Source organism: Fusarium oxysporum, chromosome 9, assembly GCF_000149955.1.
Source record: "Fusarium oxysporum f. sp. lycopersici 4287 chromosome 9, whole genome shotgun sequence".
In the NCBI taxonomy this organism is placed as follows: domain Eukaryota; kingdom Fungi; phylum Ascomycota; class Sordariomycetes; order Hypocreales; family Nectriaceae; genus Fusarium; species Fusarium oxysporum.
Window position 1 is genome coordinate 1,744,087 of NC_030994.1, and position 19,067 is coordinate 1,763,153.

Genomic DNA, 19,067 nt, shown 5'->3' on the forward strand with positions numbered 1-19,067 from the left:
CTTTAGGCAATGGTCCCCTTGTCCAATGTCCCCTCACGGGCCCCTGATGTTGATGCTGGCCCCCCAGGCCCCAGAGCCTCCCCTTCTCCACAGCCCAACAGAGGTAATGCGTTGTCTGTCTCTTTGAACCACGAGACTTGGCCTTCAGCTCCCCCTGAAAAGATGCACCAATCCTCTCCTTTCAGTCCCTGACTGGCTCGCCGTTGTCCGTCGTCGGTAGCCTCTAAGCCCGTCTTGGTCTTAGTCCAATAGCTTTCACCTTTAGCCTCGACCGTTCATTTTGTGTTGGTGTTTTGTGCATGTGCTATTGATGAATTGTGCATCCACTCACTCACTCACTGTCTCTTCTCTTCTTTCATTTCCATGACCGTGAATTGACCACTTCATGACTCTATTCATTCATGCAGTTGGTTAGTGGAGGCACTGAGTAGTAGCATATTGTACATAATTATTTTATCGCCGTTGGATTGCTGCATTCATTCTTGCTGCTCATCAGCTCTTTCCTGTCTTCTTTTCATGATCAACAAGCCATCTTTGATCATTCTTTCCGTTCTCGATCTTCTAACTTCATCCATTCCTTCTTCAACTTCTTATTATCAATCCGTCCTTTTCCATCAACCTCCTCTTCTCATAATCTCAACCTCTACCTTTTCTTCTTATTCTTCTTCTCTCATTTCATAATTATCCCTTCTCAATCTACAACTCCACCCACCCACCGAACCCTCCTCCACCTCATTCCCTACCAGGTTTGTCTGGCCTTTTTTCTCTCCCTCCCTGGCGCCTCTTTGCTCATTTGAGCATTATTACCTTGCATTATTTCCAACCTACTGGACTGGCTTTTTTGTACCTACATGCTATGGTCTACCACCCACAGCTAATCATTCGAGCTTCTATTACATTACTTGTCGGCCTGAGGCTCACCGAGCACACCCCCTGTGTTTCCTGGTCCCTGATCTTTTGGAGGTCAACCTAGACGGCATCGAAATTCATCCCTCTCTCCCTCCTTTGACTCCTTCTTCCCTCCACATCTGTACCGTCCTCTCTCCGACGCCGACTTTTGTCTCTTCTTCTTCTCCGTCAAGTCTCGTCTCTCATACTCACTCACTGTCTAGGGCTTTCATTGATTGCTCCTTGGCAGATGCAGTGTCGTTCTTCCTTCTGTTGAGACTACACTTTTCGGCTTCGTCGACACTCGTTTCGGCCATATTGCTTTATTAATACTTTTACCTGCTCAGCTCACTTTGTCCCTGGATATCATCCTAAGCTCGGCAAAGCTACACACACTTGTGCTTTACGTTTCTCGTTCGACATTTCGATACACTCGCTCTTGCAACCGATTACCATTATTTTGCATCTTCAGCCTCACCAAACCCTACGGTTTCGATTCGGCCGAAAGTCTTTCAAATTCGATCGCCATATATACTAAACGGTCGCTTCCTGGAACGACCTTTTTCATTTTACAGAGCTGCCTTAACTTATTCTCTTTCGAATAAGTCAATCCGCTTCATAATATTCGATTTTATCGACTTTGTTCTGCATAACTAGTTGCTTTAGCATTGTTATACGGCCTGCTTTGACTCGCTGGATTCTCGTGATTTGACCGATTTCCTGAAAAATCAGCTCTGCTGTGCAGTCAGTGAACTTGAGACTTGGAACGTCTGAAATTCTTCAGTCGGATCATCTCCCAACTTCGCAGCTCTCTCCGTGCCTTATTCGGGCACAACCAATTCTTCAAAACGGCTGTACTGTCGCACGTCGGGCGGGACTCGCTCGTCCCCCCTCATCTGCTCGGTATGCAAGACCTAAATGGACCCGTTGGCCAGGGTGCCCCTAATGGCCCTGCCAACCGCTTCGGACATGCCTCCAAGCCTTCCAACAGCGATACTGGTTTCTCTCATGGCGCCTTCAACTCCAACATCTCTGGCTTCGCCGACCGACATCCTCGACGAGGTAACATCCCTTCGATCAACACCCAGCCTCAGCCTATGGTCCAGCAGGCTTCGAACAATGGAGTGGACATGGCTACCCCGGGGACTGCATTTGATATGCAGTTCACCCCCCTTTTGCCTTCTCAGCTGCTTCTCGGCAGCCCTTTTCAGCCCGGTACACCGGCTGCTTTTGCCAGTCCTCAGTTTCAGAGCATCCCCGGATTTCAGCAACAGCAGGGAAACAACCAGCAGCAGAACGGTATCTCCAGCCCTGTGCAGCAGACCATTTCTCCTCAGTCATACCAAGGAATAGTGTCTCCGTCCACTTATGGTGCTCCTCAATTCTACCCTCCCCAGTCCCCTACTGGCGGTTTCGGTATGCAGGCACCTCTGCCTCCTACCTCTCCCGTCTCAATGGGATCCGGTGTTGTTACAGGAACCAGCCGAACTGTTTACCTTGGTAACATCCCTCCGGACACTGTGGCTGAGGAGATTCTTGGTCATGTTCGAAGTGGTCAAATCGAGTCAGTCCGTCTTCTGCCCGACAAGAACTGTGCTTTTATCTCGTTCCTTGACGCTAGCTCCGCCACTCACTTCCATTCCGATGCCATCTTGAAAAAGCTCTGCATCAAGGGCCAGGACATCAAGATTGGTTGGGGTAAGCCTTCGCAGGTCCCGACCTCTGTTGCTCTGGCTGTCCAACAATCTGGAGCTTCACGAAACGTGTACTTGGGCAATCTGCCTGAGGAAGTTAGCGAGGAGGAACTGCGCGAGGACCTTGGTAAGTTTGGTGCCATTGACACAATCAAGATCGTCCGCGAGAAGAACATTGCGTTTGTCCACTACCTCTCGATTGCCAACGCCATCAAGGCTGTCTCTCAGCTTCCTCAAGAGCCCAAGTGGCAGGCCCCTCGCCGCGTCTACTACGGAAAAGATCGTTGTGCCTACGTTTCCAAGACTCAACAGCAAAATGCTGCTCAGTACCTGGGCATTGCTCCTGGATACGCCCACATGCTCACAGGTGCCGACCGTGACTTGATCTCGAATGCTTTGGCCCAGCAATCTGTTGCTGCTGCTGCCGTCGCTACGACTGCTGGAGGTATCAACAACCTCGGTAACCGAACCATCTATCTTGGCAACATCCACCCTGAGACGACCATTGAGGAGATTTGCAATGTGGTTCGTGGCGGACTTCTTCACCACATCCGTTACATTCCCGACAAGCACATATGCTTCGTTACCTTCATCGATCCCACCGCTGCTGCTTCGTTTTACGCTCTGAGCAACATTCAGGGCCTCATGATCCACAACCGACGCCTCAAGATTGGCTGGGGCAAGCACTCCGGAGCTCTTCCTCCTGCCATCGCGCTGGCTGTGAGTGGTGGTGCTTCCCGAAACGTCTACATTGGTAACCTTGACGAAACCTGGACCGAGGAGCGTCTACGACAGGACTTTTCCGAGTATGGTGAGATTGAGCTTGTCAACACTTTGCGTGAGAAGAGCTGTGCTTTCGTAAATTTCACCAACATCGCCAACGCCATCAAGGCGATTGAGGCCATCCGAGGCCGAGACGACTACAGGAAGTTCAAGGTCAACTTTGGCAAAGATCGTTGCGGTAACCCTCCTCGTCAGATGCAGCAGTCGCAGTCTCCTCGTGGCGATGGTGTGTCTTCTCCTCCACCTAATGGCTCCCAGAACAGCGGTTCTCCCACCAATGGCAACACTCCCCAGCAATCAGCTGCTCTCTTCAATGCCAACAGCAATCCTTTGACAATGTATCTGAACCAGGTCTCTCACCAGGCCCAGCAGCAACAACATCACCAGCAACAGCAGATCGCTGCTCAACAAAATGCCCTGTTTGGTACCGCCCAGCCATCTCCTAGCGATCTCGATCTCGCCATGTCCCAGCAAGTGCCTGTTTCAGGCCATGGACAGTCAGCGAGCATTTCGAATGGATACCCCGCCAACAGCGCAGCACCAGGTGCTACTACGATTGGTGGCTTGCTAGCACCAGGCCGAGGTCAGCATAGCAGAGCGGTCAGTCTTCCTGTACTTGCTCCTGGATTTGAGAACGGTGGAAATGCCTCCAACGGTATTCCCGGAGCTGAGACCGAGCAACGACGAGGTCATCATTACCAGGCAAGCTACGGCGGTATGGGGTCTGGATTTGGCCTTGCTATTCAAGGAGGCCTGAACGGTTGGGTTGAGGAGGAAGTTGCAAACTAATGACGCTTGTGCATCTTTATGCTTTCACTCTCATCACAAGCGAGATTGAACGAAAAACTTGCTTAAACGTTGTAATCGACGTCAATTGTGGCGTCATGTCCTTGATTCTTGGGGCTTTACAGACCTTCATTCTTTGATTTCCCTTTTTCTTGATAATTTACCCCTTCGGTGTATCTTTTTTTGTATTGCAAGTTGGTCTCGATTTTTGATGTTTTGCTCATGAGAGGAAGAGAGCATTCGGAAGAAATGGGATTTGTGATTAATACGCCCCCTTTGTGAAAGATGGGAGCGCTCATGTTTGAGACGAGACGCTGTTTGAACTGGAGAGAATTCAGCATGGGATGGATGGATGAGAGGATATATCACCTGCGTTTATGTCTATTACGGAGTCTTAGGTTAGGTTAGGCACTACAGTCTTGAACGCAGATCATATGATCACTTAACAATATGTCTATTTATGTCTGTGACAGTTCAGTTCTTCTACATGGGTGGTGTCTTATGTATGTACCCAATTAGTTTATGGCCGCCGATTTGAGGTCTCGAGGTCGTTGGAAGCAGAAAGAGATTAGAGCCTAATGGTAAATGCACGCAGTCTCCAGGACTGGGGCAGTGTTAAATATTAGAGGATCTCGGTTACCTCCCATGTGCTTGCAGATTATTTTCACAATTAATATCCCGATGGCTCGGGCTTAGAAGGAAAGGCTGGGTCCTTTATATTGGCACGACACTGTTGTTTCCAGTTTATGGGTGTGAACTTATCCACAATCTCCTTGAAGGCCTCCTGTTGACGGGTAAGTAACGCACGACACCAGTCTTGATTCCAGAGTTGGTAAGGAGGAGATTATTAGAGCGTACCAAAGTGCAAAAGGACTCATCACCATCAAGATGCTTGCCTGTTGGTGCACAGCCAGGGATAGTCACCGGGCGGTCATTGTAGCGCAGGCGGACATAGTAACCCTTCAGGCGCTCCTTTTCGTTCTCTGTCAGGTCTGGAGTCTTCTTCCGACCGATGCCTGGGGGTGGTAATCCAGCATGGGAGGCTCCTTTACTACCCAAGCCGAAGAAGGACAGGAAGCCAGTGGGTTTAGGGGCTTCAGGAGGAGGTGTGGCGCCTGCATTGACGTGACGGAATAGTTCAATCGCGACGTGACTTGTGAAAGGCGGCCAGGCCTCTTCGTTGAAGGCGCCGAGGCTGGCGAGTGTGGCAGCAAGAGTGGTATCGTGACAACCGCTCATTCCAAATCGTACAGGTTGTGGTGTAGTAGCAGATACCTTCTTGTTGAGAGCCAGCTCATACTCGCCATCAGCAGTAGAACGCTCAGCACTGCCGACCATACGAGAGACAACGTCTCCGAGAAGTCCACCAATGCCTAGAGTGCGGTACTCCTCACTCTCTTTGTATCCGGCATACCACTCCTCAACACCGATCTTCTCAATAATTCGCTTGACTTCTCGATCGTAGAACTCTTTAGGTAACCGAGTGGCTTGACCGTGGGCCTTTGTAGCATTGATAGTGTCCATGATACCACTAAGGCGAGGACGAGAGTCCACAGCAACGTGTGGGTGTTCCTCAGGCATCCAGCGACCGAGGCGTTTTGTCAAATATGCCATCTCGTCGGAGTCGTTCCAGCGATCAGCACAGCGCTGAGCAAAAGCGCGTGCGAGAGCAGCGAAGCGTCGACAGTTGCCATCATTGGGGAAGAGGGTTTCGTCAGCAGGTGATCGAGTAAGGATTGTGGGAGGATGAAGGCCAGAGGCGCGAGCTGAGGGAGGGTAGAGGCCGTAGAAAGCTTGCTGAAGAGATTCAAGAGCGCGGGGTATAGGTGTAGCGCGGAGGTAGATGGCAGCTGTGTCAGTGTCAAAAGCGAGTTTTTCCGGCAAGAAGCGAAGCTGATCGACGTAGAGATGGCGCAGGCGCTGGCCAAGATTATACGTTGTTTCTCGTCCACGATCGGTCAACATGCCCATATCGCAGATAGCATCAAGCTCGCCATTGCGGCCAGTGGCTAAGATAGGCGCATCATCAGGCCCAAAGGTCTCGAGACGGCGCTTCCACTCGAGAGCAGTAAGGCCTGGGTTGTCGGCGGGATCGACATGGGTGTCGGTGGCAGAAGGATCGAGAATGACGCTGGTTAAACGACGAGCTGCAGAGCAGTATGGCCAGAAAGGTGCAAGGCCTGTGGAAGTGAAGCGAGCGGTGATAGGTGTGCGTTCGCCGTGACGGAGAAGAATCTGGACGAGTTGCAGACGTAGTTGAGGCGGATAAAGGTTCTTGATCTCAGCTTCTGAGTACGGAGGTCGGGGTTCGAGAGTTGACATTGTGACGGTCCGGCGGGTATCGAGAGCTGGCAGTGACTCTGATGATCAATGATAGCTTTGCTTCAGGACAGAATCGTCTGGTTTCGAGGTCATGACATAACGATCCGATTAAATCTTGGTAATAGCTCCGTTGCGCCGCCCGGGCCGCGTCGGCGCCGTTGACCGGGGCCGAGTGGGGCTATAGCACGAGGGGAAGAAAGTCGGTGGATGACGTTGACGATGGCGTTGAGAACATAGTGCGGGTTAGCTGCTAAGTTTAGCATAACTAATATAATCTTTATTGATTGCAGAAGATAGCTATCATCATGACCAAGGTTGAGGCTTCTTAACGAGATCTGCTCTCTTTTGCATTAAGATCTTCATTCCTTTTGAATCCTCAAGGCTGTGCTGGCATATCAATGCTACTAGGAGTTCTTGGTACGTGTGATGTTACCCACCGAAAGCTGCAAGGAACAGTTCCTTCCGATCGGTAACAGTTGTCAACTCTGATCGAGACTTTCTGTAGAATTATTCAAGGTATCTTCCGATTCTATTGCCTATTTCTTATCACTTTTCACATGTAAAGTCGAGTCTCACGATAGAATCATCTCCTTTTTCAAGGGTCCACAAGTTGAGGGTCCATTATCACATGAACATGTGGATGTCCCCTGCCTCGTGCGTGTTGAAGCTTGGTCTAATGTCTTGGCTCCTTCCCGAATAAGGGCTTTCATCCTAGGTTCGTTCCTACCATTCGGGAGTTGTAAGAGACTAAAGATATGTATAACACCAAAAGTTGATCAGTTCTAGGCGTATCATTACCCATCCCTAGCATCAATAACGACGACCTACGACAACCTACGATTACACAATTGATCATCATCAGCCTCAGCCTTCACCTCGCCCTATGACCTGTTGATCAATTCCCCAGAAAACAGCTTGTCGGCCCGTAATTGGTCCAGAATCCGCGGTTTATTTAATCCCATACACCATGACCTCATTAAATCAACGACGATCAGGGCCAATGCTTGGGAGCTTCCACTAGGACTATCCGTAATCGATACTTCAAAAGCCGACTTCCTTCTTTCTTTTAAAGACAATAATACTTCATAAGCAACGTTGCGCTCACCCGCCCGAAACAGTCAATACGAGAACGAAAGAGAACAAACGGCATACACCTAAACACCAACCATCAATCGTGGATCCATCCACACCCGGCCTTCCCGGATCAGCACACACAGCCGCATTGCTGGACAGATTGAGTGATTCCTTTCTGATCTCTCTCTGGCCTAGCTCCACCGTCTGTCTTCTCCGTCTCCGTGATTTGTTTTAGGCCGAGGAAACAAACAAGAACCGCACAGCTGCCATGCCTGATAATCCTTCGCTTTACCTTCCTTAAATAACCTCTTCTCCTAGTGTCGCGTCTTGCCGGCTAAGTCGCCTGTTCAACATACACACAGACCTCGGTCCTTTTCACAAAGCCCGCCGTTCAACCCAAACTCCCGTTCTTGTCCTCTGGTTGTGTCAGGCTGGGGGTTGTAACTGGGCTCAATTAAGTGAGCCATGGCAACGAAACCGCCGAATGAACCTCTACCTGATATTCCAAGTCCAGATATTCAGGATGATGATGACTCAATCATTTGCAATCAAGACGAGGCTGAGGCAATATTGCAACCTGCTCTTAGTGATGCTGCTAGACATTTGACCTCACAAAACACGCCGGCCATCGAGAAAGCCTTAGCACTGGACAAGAGTCGAGCCGGATTGTTCGATGTGCCCATCGATAAACACGGTGACACAAGCCCTGATCTTTCATCTTCGCCCGAGACAACACCCCAGGTACCACAGATTGCTACCCCAGAGAGACCACCCGCAAAAGTATCGCCCAGTCAGCAGTACCGAAATGCTTTGCCTTCACCCTGGCAGGCTCAGCCGAAGCCTACAACCAAAGGTTCCACAAGCAGACCATCAGGAAGTATTCTGGGAAATGCCTTAGCTCCAGCTCGAAATCGTTCCAGGTCGGCAGGCCAAGAAGCACTAAGGAGACTGCAGAAAGCATGGCCTTCTCTTAGCCCTCCGACGCATCTGTTACCCTCGATGTCAAACTCGTTCTTTTCCAGCTCACACGACAAAGCAAGTGCCAGTACGTCAGGTGTCTCGAGTCACTCATCACCAGCAGCCCGCCAGCATTCGCCTCATATTCCTTCTGATGCGCTTGGTGTCTCTCAAGTGAGGCCTAGTCCGTCTCCGCAACAGGCTCGAGGACTCGCTCCTGCTCCTCGGGATCCTAACGCAGCCTCTGCGTCTGTACGACCCGGGGTTCTTCGACGGGTCACTTCTGATGAGAGTCACTTATATCACAGTCTTTCTCGCACTTCTTCTCTCGGTGACGACGAACAATTCCAGGATGTTCGTGAAATGGTCAATATTCGGTTCATGGCCTTGAAAGACAGCCTTCCTGACGTTCCAAACTTCAAGATGCCTAGCCTGCCCAAGCTTTACAGCCAAGCACGGAAGTCAACTCATTCACTCGGTGCATTCCACTCACCCGAACCGTCACCAACTCGCGCTCAGCTCCCCAAGGACTTCGATGTCAGCTCAAAGGATGGATCTGCTGTTCTCGATCGCGTCCTGGAGTCTCTGACTGGGGACTTGGTGATTATGGGCGGATACCGTGGTTCCGTCTTACGATCTGCCGAGCCACCTCACCAACAGGTCTGGGCCCCTGTGAAACTCGGCCTCAACATGCGAAAGGTCAATCTCGAAGTTGGCTTAGAGGATGAGGACGAGGAAAGAATGGAAGAGACTATTAAGCCTGACGGTATGCTGAAACACATCGGCCCCGTCGACGTCTCTCGAAAGTTTATCAAGAGACTGCGCTCGTGCGATAATGCTCGATCGGGAAAGCTGCGAATTTGGGACTATGGTTATGACTGGCGCCTGAGCCCGCATTTACTGTCTCGTAAATTACAAGAATATCTCCAAAAACTCCCTTCAAACCAAGGAGGGACACCGGCTGGATCTCGTGGAGCTCTTGTCATATCTCACAGTTTGGGTGGTATCATCACACGGCATGCTGTCAACCAGAGACCTGATCTCTTCTCAGGGGTCTTGTACTGCGGCACACCGCAACGTTGCGTCAATATCCTGAACCCTCTTCGCCACGGTGATGTAGTCCTCCTGAATGAGAAGCTTCTCACAGCAAGCGTCAATTTCAGCATGCGGACGTCCTTCGTCTTTCTGCCTGAGGATGGTTTTTGTTTTGTGGATAGGAATACGGGAGAAGAGTATCCCATCGACTTTTACGATCCTCAGGAATGGATCAGGTGGCATCTGAGCCCGTGTATGCAGCCGGCTTTGCCGCCTCGCAACCGTCCTCAGTCATCTTCCTTCTCGTCCTTCCTCCCAAACTCTCTTCGGACTCGTGCTGACAGTAAGAGCGAGAAATGCCCACCTTCACCAACGGCGGCTGCCCGAGATCACAACCCTATCGCACCCCAGCTCAATGGAAGTGGTGCAAATGTGGAAGAATCAAAGCCTTCGGATCTGCAGCGTAAGCGTTACTTGGATTATCTCACCCGAACACTCGCAGCGACTCGCAAGTTTCGCTCAGAATTGGCCCACTTGCCAAGGCACCAGGAAGCCAACGCCTATCCTCCTCACGCTGTGTTATACGGCAAAAGTATTCCCACGGTGTACGCAGCCCAGGTCACTGGCCGTGAGGGTATATGCTATTCTGATGCCTACGACGATCTTCTCTTCCGACCAGGTGATGGCGTTGTCTTGGCCAAGGAAGCCATGCTTCCAGAAGGCTACTCTATCGCTCGCGGCGGTCGTGTCTGTACCGAGCGCGGCCACATCACAATGCTCGGCGATCTGCCGGCCATGGGAAAGGCACTCGAGGCACTTGTCAGGGGCAGGCGGAAGGGCATCGGCATGGGCACTGGTGGTGACGAGGCAAAATAGACGGGTTCCGGCCGCGTCGGGGTAACACCGCGCAACATCATGCCGTCACTCGGCAACACGATACGGCACCAGAAGGAGTCGCCGCCACACCGGATATGGATGGGTATACGGTACCGCGGTAGAGGCTGCGAGTAAGCATTAGTACCTAGAGACGGAGGCATTGCATCTGCGTTAAACGAACGAATGAACGAATCACGAATGTGGAAGGATATGATAGATGTGTTGTTATACATGCATTATTGGACTGGCGTTGGATTGCCTCATCGTTCTGTAGCATAGCTTTTGTACGAATATTATAACACAAAAACATGATGCGGGCAGTATTTGAATTGAATCCCACCGTTGAAGTCTGACACGAATGACGCCGCGAGTCTTTCCAAATATCGTCCGCAAGCCCCCCTCTATGAACTGGATCCTTTCCAAATGTCCTTTTTGTGACCTGATAAGTCACAGTACCGATGATGAAATCCTATGTAACTTCCAGGATGAAGACAATGTGGGATTGGTTAGCGGTGCTGTTTTTCCCGCCCGAAGCACTTGTCCAAAATGTGAAAATGAATATGGGTATAAAGTAGAAGCAGTCGCTGTCTTCGCCTATAAGCAGAATGAGATGCCGAGCTGAGCTGGGCATGTGTGAAAACGACTGATGACGCCCATATTGGCGTCTCTTAAATAACCTCACCCAGCCTGTTGGTGGGTGGTTGCGGCACTTGGAGGATAGGGTGTCGTGGAGGCTCAGCGTTTATATTTCATTGGTGAAAGGAAGCCTAAGCCTTTCAACGTCCCCACGCTCTCTGCTTTCTGCAGGGTCTTGTGCTCAGTGGCTAAATCTGGTATGAGTAAAAGCATCTTAGCTTGTTCAGTAAGAACGTCTGTTCTCAAGCAGCACCGACGCTTTGGAAAGCGCTCAGCGGTAGAATCCTCCACTTGGGCGGTGTCCAGTCGGGGGTTTGTTGCCGTAGAGTTTGAATAGCGACTTCAATCTGTTGGGCCATGCGGACATAGACCATGGTTGGCTCTATGTAGGATAGAGACTCTGGTGTTTCCTCTGCGCGAGGAACGAATATGAGCTCCTCAAGTCCCGGCATACGCGACTGAATGCGGCGCAGCAACTCGACTGTGAGACTGGCGGCAGTCATGGAGCGATAGGTTGTGTCAACCCAAAATAGAGCATCGTTGATAGCAAGGCGGCGCACAAGAGCGAGTTCTTCAGGATCGCACATTGACATGCAGGTTTGAAACTGAGAGTCTGCGGCCATGTAACCATCGCGAGGTCCAAAGTAGAGAATATCGCGATCGGGATCGAGGAAGACCTGACCAGGACCACGAGCAAAGCCAAAACCGAGTCCGTAGTACTTCAGAGCTTCACTGCGCGACTCGGCGCATGCGTGGAGGTTGGCGGGAATAATTGCTGAAGAGGTACACCCTGACCATGAGAAGGAGCTTGAGGAGCCGGACCATGAGGAACCGCATTGCATGGGCACGAGGCGCGCAGGAGGGAGGTTATAATTCCAGATCTTGACACGTAGTTCTGCGGGGAGTTGCTCGAAGTTGTGCTGAAAAGAAGAGTGTTAGAATCGGGCATCTAGGAAGAATGGGTTGGTTGGTGACTTACAAAGGTGCGAGACGTCGGTGATGGCGGGGCATACACTGTATGAGAAGACATGTTGCAAGAAACGTATGAGGATAGGAGTGCCAGATAATATTGTGGCTGTAGTCGCAAACCCCAGGCGACACGCGCGGCGATAATGCGCCGCGAAACCAACGTTCAAAAGACCGTCAATTGTCGTGGTAGAGAGTAGTAGATGTCGATGGTGATGAAGTTTTGAGTTGGGCGTAAAGTAAGTAGATGAGTAGAGTTGAGTAGAATCAAATGACCTGTGGTTCGGTTGAAGATATACAAAATATTACAATGAATCCTTCTTTCTCTGTTCTGAATGTCGGAATAGGCTCGAAAAGACAAAGTAAACACTGAGGGGCAGGTGAAGGATAATAAATATAACAAACAATGAGAGAGAAGACAAGATGAATAAGTGAATGACGACAGAGGGACTGGGAGAGGGAGTGTTGTTCAATTTCCTATCACACGCCTATACCCCATCCATGCCTAAATCATTCGGTCCTCACTAGGTTAATAAAGGTCCAGTAGACAGACAGACCCATGCCTCTCTCTAGTCTCTCCTCCTACCGTAGGATCCATGTCCATGTCAAGTTGTTGATGCCCTTGTCATGTTCATACCCTTGACAGACCAAACTTATTCATACCCAGGGACACATCGTTGATGATCCTTGTTAATCAACAATGAGAAAATGCCCCCAAGAGCGAAGCTTCCAATGTGATTTTCACTCATGTACCCGTCGGCAAAGGCTCAAGCCCAAGAGCATCCGTGGGTCATGGACCAATGGACCCAGCCACCCAGCCACGGAAAAGATACCAAAGTCCGAAGATTCTTGGCTTGTGTGTAAGTTGCCGGGAGAGGAACCCCAGTTGCGTTCGACGCTTGTGCAAGAGACTTCGATTCCAACTCGACTTGAGCAGTCAGAAAGGAAGACAAGAAAAGGGATGAAGCGCACTTGACAGCCCGGAAACTGCAAAACGCACTCGCTCATATTCCCGGAAATACTTCTCCATATCCATACACCCCCTTCGGCAGCTTCCATTCCCCTCAGCCTGACCTGACAGATCACAGCAGGAGGACAGAACTTTCTGCCAGCCTGATGCGACCCCGAGAGCAGCCCAGCCCAGGCACATCACGGACAGAACCGACTGCTCGGGTCCGGAGAGCCGGGGGTGCATTGAAGTGTAGTGTAATGTAGTGTAGGCTAACTGGCATTATTTACAGCCTAAGACGAAGCACAGGCTGCACAAGCGACATCACATCACATTCAACAGCAGCTCAAGTTAAGCCGTTCCAAGCCTAGGATCAGGCTCTTGGCAGTTACGTCTCTGATCTGATGGAACACGGATCATAGAGGCGCTGGTTGACTTCAGTCTTTTCTCAAAGTCGAGTGCTATGCCGCATTCAAGGCCGCCACAAATGGTGTTTGACTGATTGCTGCAACTCCAATGTTACCCCGTTCCCGTGTCTCGCATGAGCCGCACACCACAGAGAGGGAAAACAAAAGAGCCTGAGTAGAAACAGGCAATCTTGCTAGTGAAATGAGCCCAGGAATTTCGCCATCACGGAGGAAAATGGCCGGTGATAAGATATCTCGAGACTCCGCAAGCGTTTATTCCCCTTTCAGACTGTGTTTCCTGTTCCTTTTGCGAAGGGACCAAGGCATGGAAACATGCGTAGACATCTCGACCAATAGGCGTTTGCAATCGACTCCGGAACATTTCCAGCTAGACTTTCCCCCAGGATTGGACTTGTCATTTCTTCTGTAGGGACATGGGTCATATCATGGGTCCTTGTCATGGCTTTTAGGAGCCCATGCCATGATGCGATTGGTCCGAATGTTGAGTAGTACCCTTATTGACTTGCGGATGGCCGTTGATCCGACGCATGACAAGGAGGGGCCACAAGCCTCAGAATCCATATCCAATACTAGGCTTTGACACTGACACTGACGATGCCTGCTCCCTTTATCCAAGATATGAACAACCTCTCATGTCGTGTCTCATGTCATATGATGCTACTTCGATCTAGACAAGACGTGTTTATTGTCTTGATCTCTTGTTTCCTCCTTCGAGGACGTTCGAAACACACTGCCCGAGGGGTGCCTTGATCCACAGATAACGCCTCTTTGTCTGGTTCTCGTCCTCATCGCGCTCTCCGGCGTGGGACATCAAAGTGACGGCTGTGTAGTTTATATCCACATGCCGTTCATGGTTCCCGGTCGCAAGGGCCAAGGCTGTAATGTAGTCAATTGTTCGAGGTTCGTGATCCCAGGGAACTATAATAGCATAGCGCATCGTAGCGTAGTTTGGTTGACTCTAACTTAGCCATCGTTGAAACTTGAAAGTGCCAGACATTCGTTCCATCACTAGAAAGCGCTCTATGGTTTTGTACGCTGCTGAAGGGTCTTGCAGTAGTAGCCTCAGCTCTCTGATGCATTGCATCTGTTGTTGTCGAACTGTCATTTCTGTTCCAATCATGTCCCAGAAATGAGGTACGCTAGATAGCTGCAGGACATGAAGATTGCATTAGGTTCATAGTCCCAGCAGCAGATGTCATATTGCCGTCGGCATAACGACTTCTCATAGGATTCACGTAATCCACCACCTCTTCCTGGCACTCAGCTGCCTTGAGCTCAAATACGACAGCGGGGCTTTCGAAGAAAACCTACCATATCCAATCCTTTGGAAGGTGATTAACAACTGCATTAGATCTGCATCCTGCTGATGAGTATTTTAATATCATCAAGACAAGGGTCGGGATCTTTCAGTTGAGTCTTCGCAGTCCGCCAATGATATGTACACGTCGTACTCAAGAGGTAAAGGTTCTATGCCGGTCTCTGTCTCAGCTCTCCAGAATCCGAGATCTAAGTTTGTGAGGATGTCAGGATGTCAAGGGTAGCGCATTTTGGATTACTGAACGTTAGGGATCATGTCAGACCCTTCCCCTGCATTGCCCACTCTGATTGACTCGTCTAAATAGCGGCTTGCATGGATGCAAAGGACGGGCCCTTGTTGGTCCTGGCGTCCTAACCGCAACCGGCGAGAACGCTACTGTCGATCATCCGCGACGCCTCACAGCGCCAGAGAACGTCTTGTTGATATGAGGGGTTTGACCCTTGAGGCTTGAGGGAGCTCCAAGCCTCCAAAGCCTTGAGCATCTTGGCGCATGCCAACGTCAACATCAGCCTTCGTGTCACGATATCAACATCATTCAGGACGAGTCCCGTTCATCGTCTCTTCAATGCAACCATTGCGAAACCGCGATGATTATTGCATAGACATTCTGGAAGAGTATAGCCGTCTCTGGTTATGCTCTGGGCTGTCTGTATCCTTGTGCTGTGCCGCAAGGATTTGTACGAAAGATGATGGTCAGGCCGCATCGGTCTGCCCGGCAGTTCGAGTATGTTATGTAACTGTGAAGCAGTTCGATATTAAAACATCACCGGTCAGCCTCGATTGCGGAGCAAGAGTGGCAGGTGTGTATTAACTGGCAAAAGCAATCCAGCAAGTTTCATTTCCGACAAGTAGCGGACCGACCAGTTTAACGGTTTCCGAAGACTATGCTGTGCGTATGGCATCCCCTGCTGTAAAGGTTTGAACGGTATCCGCAAGCTGAAAAGAAATGTTACATCGAAGACTTTGATTCATCTTGACTTTTCGGAGCGCGATGCCAAGTCTAGCCCGAATATTTTCGGGATCCACATCGGGGGCGTTCGAAACTTGAAAGCTGTCAGAAGGTGTGGCGCGTGCTGTGGCGTTTTTCTAGACTGGTCAGGTGATCAAGCATGTGACCGTGATTGAAGATCTTGACTCTCACTGCTTGATAGATGGATAAACTCAGTGACCACTGGTCGACCGTTCCTGCAGCCTTCTCCTAGTTATCAACGTACATAACCGCTCACGCCAACGGTTTGACACGGACCCAAAATAGATCTTGGTGACAACCATCTCCCATCTCGGGGAACAATGCTTGTCTCTGATTGGCTCAGTGTTTGTCTAAGCGCTCGAGGCAACACGCTCAACTCTTGTAGCTAGAGGTTCGGCCAATCCTAGCCCAGCATTCGATGTCAATCTCTCACACAACACCAACCAGCGCGCCTATGCTGCAATTCTTGCATAGGCGCTTCCAACTTATCACCCTGATCGGCTTCATGTAATTGGTCTCTTCAGTGCTATTGTGATGGTGTTCGTCGCTTAAGGTTAACGGATCTTGTTAAGCTGTGATCAATCTCGTATATCTATGTTGCAAATCCCCATGATCTAATTCAATATCAATTCAAAGCTCTTTCGTATTTACGTTTGGTTCCTTTTCCTTTTCTTCTTTCTTATATTCTTTCCTTTTCTCTCCAGCCGGTCTTGGGGTTTGAATTTCCCGTTAGTCTTGTTCCTCGTGATCCCTCTCTGGTCAATATACTCGGTCTATATCCTCAGAATGGAATCTTCCACCAGAAACATGTCCATCGGTACCAAGACAGAGATCTCAGCGTCCAACTTCGAAGCAGATGTTGAGTCGGTTCGAACCGAACCCAGCTTTCGTATCTATCGCTTGATCGACAGCGCTAGACTGGGCCTCACAGTCCTCGGTCTCGCAGCGGCCTTGACAATCCTTGGTGTTTCGGCGGATGCCCTCGCTGTGTTCCATGCTACCTATGTCCCGGAAGATTGGTTACTTCAACTATGGCCTGCCAACTTCGATATGCGCCCTACCGTAGCTCTGGTAGTCGGTAGTGCCCTGGTTATTGGGGCCAATCTTGTTTCGTTGATCGCCGGCAAGCTTCCGACTGTAAGGCGACCCCCAGTCTCTTCCTGTTATATTTGCTTTTTGGTTCTAAAGCTAACGGTCATGATGCAAATAAGGCCCGCAGAAACGCTGCAGTCAAGGCAGCAATCACATTTGTGCCCCCAGCTATTGCCCTGGTCGCCGCCATCATCGCCATGTCCTTCTTCTACGGGGTGAATGCCTCTACCACCAACGATTCACTTCAGAGCTGGACATGTCGCTGGAAGGACGTGGCCATGAACGTGCAGCCTCACTTCGGCACACTCTGCAAACAGAGCCGGGCCGGTGTAGCGCTCTCTGTCATGCTAGTTCCCGTCGAAGCTATAATTCTGGGGTTGGCGGCGTATCAGTTCACCCTGGAGAAACGCTTCGACTTGGGCGCTCGTGGACCAAGCCGTAAAGCGGGAAGCCCTGCTCTGTCTTGAAATTGATATCGAGATTGGGAGATTGGAGCCAATATGCGAGAGTCCCACGGCCTTGGGCCTGGGTTCAGATTATTGAGATATCAGGTCTGATCGCCGGATACCAGTTGAGTTGAATCGATGGAATTGTCAAAGGATCGGAATTAGTTGTAGGGTGTCATAATCAGCCCAGGGGGAGGGGGACTGAGACTATTGGAACCCATCAAACATGGGTTCATTATTCATAGTCTCTTCTGTTTTTCTTCTGAGGATTTGGAACTGGAGCTGGAGCTGAAAACAAAGCTCGATGTGGTTTCGATTGCGATAGGTCATATTTGGAATATTAATCAACCCTCTTTTCTCTTTTCTTTTTACGCGCCGAGACAAATGTCAGGACCAGAACCAACAGCTCGGCCATGCCTAGCGCGCGCATAGTCTGTGAACCAGTCCAGGTCAGTCCAGGTCAGTCCAGATCTGGTAGATGATTTTGTAGACATTCCGACAGTTTGGAAGCCCCTGATGCCTCGCAGTGATTAGCAGAAACTCTAACTTATGGTGTTCCGTCTCCTCGGTGCTGTCAAAGATGATAAGACGTAGGGGCAATTGCTTGCATTACAATGGGGTATAACACATTGTCCAGAGTGGCTGCAGCCCATTATTAGGAACAATACGAGTAATGTTCATCAGTCGCAAGACAAACGAAAACGTACGGTCCTAGGCTTCGTGAGGACCACATATCTCCAGGGTAGCCGAGCACCCGAATGCTACAGTAACATGAGAAATTCCTTCACACAATTTGATCACCATTATCCGTACCCGCAACACTCAACAAGGTCTAGAAGGCATGCATCGAAGGATGAAGTAACAAGTATTGACAGGCCGTTTCTCGTCACGAGACATCCCAGTCAGGTGCTGGTTTCATCAGCATTATCCCGGAAGGTAAGGCCGCAATGCATCCTCGCTAACAAAGGATCCATTTACGCCTTGACTGTGTTATCAGTCCCCGATCGTGAATGTTCTATTCCGGGCGGAATCGAGCTTTATGCCCACCGGACCTCGCCTGAGCCAAGAGGAAGTGTGAGTTACAGTCAACTGTCTTTGTTGAACCCACAACTGTGTGTATAGTGATTGCGTGACACGGGTTTCACTTATAGAAGAACAGAGTGGGAAACAGAGGGAAACCTGCAGTCCTTGTAACACCAGCTACGGCACAAAGACGCCTCGCTTTATTGTGTACTGTATTCAACCTCGATTTGTCTTCATCACATTGAATTACTATAGAGTGGTCTCTATGTTCCCCTGCCGTAAGCCTCCTGCGTATTTGATTACGGAACGTGATACAGATTGTGCTCAAAATTATATACGCCTGTTTCTTTGGCTTGATATTTGAGTTGTTTTGATACAAACGGCACATTATCGCAAAGTATGGGCGCACAAAGATCTCACATGTAACAAATATCCAAGCCATCTCAGAGCAGTCAATGGCTTTCATACGCTCGTAACTTTCCTTTTACATCGTTGTGATCCCGACTCTGTAAGCGTCTGTTGTCATCATGCATCTATCACCGGCAATGGCTTTACCTTATACACCAAGTCGCACCTCTACGAAGCCTCCGAATCCAAAACCAAGGCAAAAACAAGAAACTCCTGCCTCAGCTCCAGCTCCAACTCCAAGATTACTCCCGGGAGAGCGAAGAGTCAAGCCTCGCCTTAGCAAGCCAAGTCTCGATCCTGTTCTGGAGAGCGATCAACGACTCTCAAGTGATGTAGAGCAGATTGTCACTGTGGATGCTGCCAAAGTGACGAGAAAGCAGTCATTACCGATACTCACCAGAAAACGAAGTGACTTC

At 50.0% G+C, this 19,067-nt stretch overlaps 7 protein-coding genes across 11 annotated transcripts; 3 read left to right on the plus strand and 4 right to left on the minus strand.

Moving 5' to 3' along the window:
* Positions 1 to 295: 295 nt before the first annotated feature.
* Positions 296 to 6,592, minus strand: FOXG_09456 (acid phosphatase). Of its 2 annotated transcripts, XM_018388635.1 has the most exons (3): positions 5,010 to 6,592; positions 4,525 to 4,935; positions 4,126 to 4,474 (listed from the first exon to the last, which is right to left on the minus strand). In XM_018388635.1, exons 1-2 carry the CDS (start codon positions 6,471 to 6,473, stop codon positions 4,822 to 4,824), a joined length of 1,578 nt encoding a protein of 525 aa, XP_018246728.1. In that variant the 5' UTR covers positions 6,474 to 6,592; the 3' UTR covers positions 4,126 to 4,474; positions 4,525 to 4,821. The 2 variants fall into 2 exon arrangements, with proteins under 2 accessions (XP_018246727.1, XP_018246728.1); XM_018388634.1 differs by having other exon boundaries at positions 296 to 4,935.
* On the plus strand, positions 363 to 6,580 carry FOXG_09455 (uncharacterized protein). Of its 2 annotated transcripts, none has more exons than XM_018388632.1 (2): positions 363 to 746; positions 1,236 to 6,580. In XM_018388632.1, exon 2 carries the CDS (start codon positions 1,794 to 1,796, stop codon positions 4,152 to 4,154), a length of 2,361 nt encoding a protein of 786 aa, XP_018246729.1. In that variant the 5' UTR covers positions 363 to 746; positions 1,236 to 1,793; the 3' UTR covers positions 4,155 to 6,580. The 2 variants fall into 2 exon arrangements, with proteins under 2 accessions (XP_018246729.1, XP_018246730.1); XM_018388633.1 differs by having other exon boundaries at positions 1,113 to 4,620.
* A 591-nt stretch (positions 6,593 to 7,183) lies between the features above and the next one.
* On the plus strand, positions 7,184 to 10,814 carry FOXG_09457 (uncharacterized protein). Of its 2 annotated transcripts, XM_018388637.1 has the most exons (2): positions 7,184 to 8,005; positions 8,057 to 10,814. In XM_018388637.1, the coding sequence occupies exon 2, from the start codon at positions 8,547 to 8,549 to the stop codon at positions 10,413 to 10,415; it is 1,869 nt and encodes a 622-aa protein (XP_018246732.1). In that variant the 5' UTR covers positions 7,184 to 8,005; positions 8,057 to 8,546; the 3' UTR covers positions 10,416 to 10,814. The 2 variants fall into 2 exon arrangements, with proteins under 2 accessions (XP_018246732.1, XP_018246731.1); XM_018388636.1 differs by having other exon boundaries at positions 7,184 to 10,814.
* Positions 7,210 to 13,788, minus strand: FOXG_09458 (uncharacterized protein). Its single transcript, XM_018388638.1, has 2 exons — positions 12,031 to 13,788; positions 7,210 to 11,971 (listed from the first exon to the last, which is right to left on the minus strand). Exons 1-2 carry the CDS (start codon positions 12,079 to 12,081, stop codon positions 11,294 to 11,296), a joined length of 729 nt encoding a protein of 242 aa, XP_018246733.1. The 5' UTR covers positions 12,082 to 13,788; the 3' UTR covers positions 7,210 to 11,293.
* Positions 13,789 to 13,992: 204 nt separating this feature from the next.
* Positions 13,993 to 14,703, minus strand: FOXG_20053 (uncharacterized protein). The gene has a single exon (XM_018400334.1). The coding sequence runs from the start codon at positions 14,329 to 14,331 to the stop codon at positions 14,077 to 14,079; it is 255 nt and encodes an 84-aa protein (XP_018246734.1). The 5' UTR covers positions 14,332 to 14,703; the 3' UTR covers positions 13,993 to 14,076.
* Positions 14,704 to 15,062: 359 nt separating this feature from the next.
* FOXG_20054 (uncharacterized protein) lies at positions 15,063 to 15,423 on the minus strand (the record flags this gene model as incomplete). The annotated part of the gene is made up of 1 exon (XM_018400335.1): positions 15,063 to 15,423. The coding sequence occupies exon 1, from the start codon at positions 15,216 to 15,218 to the stop codon at positions 15,063 to 15,065; it is 156 nt and encodes a 51-aa protein (XP_018246735.1). The 5' UTR covers positions 15,219 to 15,423.
* A 398-nt stretch (positions 15,424 to 15,821) lies between these two features.
* On the plus strand, positions 15,822 to 17,709 carry FOXG_09459 (uncharacterized protein). Of its 2 annotated transcripts, XM_018388640.1 has the most exons (3): positions 15,822 to 16,073; positions 16,130 to 16,819; positions 16,894 to 17,709. In XM_018388640.1, the coding sequence occupies exons 2-3, from the start codon at positions 16,469 to 16,471 to the stop codon at positions 17,239 to 17,241; spliced, it is 699 nt and encodes a 232-aa protein (XP_018246737.1). In that variant the 5' UTR covers positions 15,822 to 16,073; positions 16,130 to 16,468; the 3' UTR covers positions 17,242 to 17,709. The 2 variants fall into 2 exon arrangements, with proteins under 2 accessions (XP_018246737.1, XP_018246736.1); XM_018388639.1 differs by having other exon boundaries at positions 15,822 to 16,819.
* The last annotated feature ends 1,358 nt before the right edge of the window (positions 17,710 to 19,067 follow it).